The sequence below is a fragment of the Rhincodon typus genome, chromosome 45, assembly GCF_021869965.1.
Source record: "Rhincodon typus isolate 14 chromosome 45, sRhiTyp1.1, whole genome shotgun sequence".
In the NCBI taxonomy this organism is placed as follows: domain Eukaryota; kingdom Metazoa; phylum Chordata; class Chondrichthyes; order Orectolobiformes; family Rhincodontidae; genus Rhincodon; species Rhincodon typus.
In genome coordinates, this window is record NC_063376.1 from 442,974 (window position 1) to 445,475 (window position 2,502).

The following is a 2,502-nucleotide window of genomic DNA, read 5'->3' on the forward strand; positions in this document are numbered from 1 at the left end:
GAGAGCGTACTGTGTGTAACAGGCGCTGCGATTACAGCACCGAGGGAAAGATGTTGCTTGCCTCCACTTGATGAGAGTCGCAATGAGCTGGCCATATCCCTGAGCTGCCGCGAGGTGTAACAGGGTCATTCCCCGAAAACTGATGCTGTGAAGGAGCCGTTCGGAACGCAGCCAGCAGGAACGTGACATCATTGCCTCGCACACAGCGATAATTCTCTCCTCGAATGAATCGGAAGAGGCCTTTGTGTAAGAAAAACACGCACAAACAGTTCACAATCGTTAGGTAATGCTGACATGAACATAATCCGCTGGAAGCAACTCCAGCTCAGGTGCGATGTTCCCTCTGCCCATGGTCAGGACAGTGCCCCGTGGGACAGGGACGCTGTCTCGGCGCCCCGTGGGACAGTCGCCCTCCTTGTGCTGGTGGAGTATTCAGAGCCAAGCTCCCAGCCCAGCACAAACACTATGATGAGGAAGCTCAGGGTAGAACAAGGGACAGCATCACAGTTCCTACTCCCTGTCCAACGGCCCAGACTCTGAGAGACGCACACCTGGAGCTCAAACTCTGCTTGACCGAGAGCCTCAGCCATACGACGCACGCAGGTAGAATGGTATTTGTGTGAGGGTCTGCAGGGTGGCCACAGATGTAGACCCCAGGAGATACTCAATAACACCAGGAGGGTAAACAAACAGCTTCAGAATCCTACATCAGGTCCTGACACCCTTAATATCTCATCTGGTGTCTCCTCAGGTAGCAGGAACTGCTTGGGCAAACCCTGTCACACTCTGCATCATTGAAGGTGCTTGATAAATGCAGGTCTTCATTCTAGACTCCAAGGGCCAGCTTGCTGTATTTGACACAGCTGACGTCATTTCCTGCTCCTGCTGACAACCGTGTTCCCTCGGAGATGACCAGAGAGACAGGAGGCACCAGGGAACAGAGACTGACAGCTGGGGGTGGTAGGCAGCAGCCTGGGAGAGGGCAGCTCTGGGGGGCCATGGGGTGGGAGAGAGAGCTGAAAGGGTAACAGGTTCATCCTTACCCCTCACAGTGAGACCCTGTTGAACCCCTCCCCTCCCCCCAGCACAGGAAGAGCTCGGCCCCTCTGGGGCAGTGGCATTGGGGTTAAAAAGTCAGGAACTCTCTGGTGGAATTTCTCTCACCGCTGGACCAGTGAGAGGAATTTGGGCTGGCAGCAAGAGCCGGTGCTCCTGGGTCTCTCAAAGAGTGTTCAGACATTCGAATGGAAACACAGAGACAGGGAATAAACAGAAGGAAAGACGTGCATTCCTAGAGCGCCTGTCACCTCCACAGGGTGCTCCCAATGGACCTCACAGCCAATGAAGGACCCTGACTGGGGGTTGGGTGCATTTATTGTGGTAATGCAGTGGTTCACTGTGCACAGCAAGATCCCAACAATTATGCAACAGAACAATCACCCAATCGAGCAACGCTGGTTGAGGGAGAATTATTGGTGGGAACGGTAACGTGACACTGTTGGAGCAAAATTACTGCAGATGCTGGAATCTGAACTGAAAACAAAAAACACTGGAAAGCACAGGGGGTCAGGTAGCATTCATGGAGAGAGAGAGCGCTAACGTTTTGAGGTTTGATGACTCGGAGCTCTGATGAAGAGTCAACCAGACTCAAAATGTTAGCTTGCTGACTCTCCACAGATGCTGCATGACCCGCTGTGATTTCCAACTGTTTTTGTTTTGAGTGTGAACACACTTGTGAACGAGGATTCTCGCTGCTAGACAATCCTTGTCCCGGTGACTCTGCATCAAGCTGAAAGTTTCCAAAATGCAATCACCTTCAGAGTGGGAGGTTCTCTGGCTGTTATATGCAGTGGAACACACACACACACACACACACACACACACACACACACACTCACACGCACGCTTGCTCACACACACACAGACACACGCACACGCACACAACTGCATCCATCTGCGCGTCTAGGAAGAATTGAGTAATTGCTGGTCACAGGCCAGAAACAGACTGATGGACAGACACACAGTGATAACAACAGCATCATAAACAGCTCGAGTATCAGATGGAAATGGTAAAGAGAGAACAGATAAACAGTACGAGAGAAACAGACAGCATCGAGGAACCACAGAAATATACCGAATGGTGAAGATTTTGGAGGATAGGGATGAGGGAAGGGGATGAAAAAGAGCAGGAAGCCATTTAAACCTCCTGACCCTGTTCATTCAACCAGGAGCTGGTTGATCCAGGATCCAGCTTTGTACACCCAGCTTCACCCTGTATCCCTCAAGACCTCCACACAGACAACACCGAGTCATTCCAGATTCAAACTCGAGAACTGATCCAGCATCAATTGCTAAATAAAAACCGAAAGAACTGCAGATGCTATAAATCAGAAACAATAACAGAAGTTGCTGAAAAAGCTCAGCAGGTCTGGCAGCATCTGTGGAGAGAAATCAGAGTTAACATTTATGGTCTAGTTCTGAGGAAGGGTCACTGGACCTGAA

The 2,502-nt window shown here is 50.8% G+C and overlaps 1 protein-coding gene across 1 annotated transcript in view; it reads right to left on the minus strand.

The window, feature by feature from the left end:
* LOC109925017 (calmodulin-binding transcription activator 1-like) overlaps positions 1-2,502 on the minus strand; it is a 53,454-nt gene that overhangs the window by 11,102 nt on the left and 39,850 nt on the right. The window contains exon 12 of the mRNA XM_048620010.1: positions 62-240. Coding sequence (XP_048475967.1) covers positions 62-240 — 179 coding nt within the window. The remainder of the gene's footprint in view (positions 1-61; positions 241-2,502) is intronic.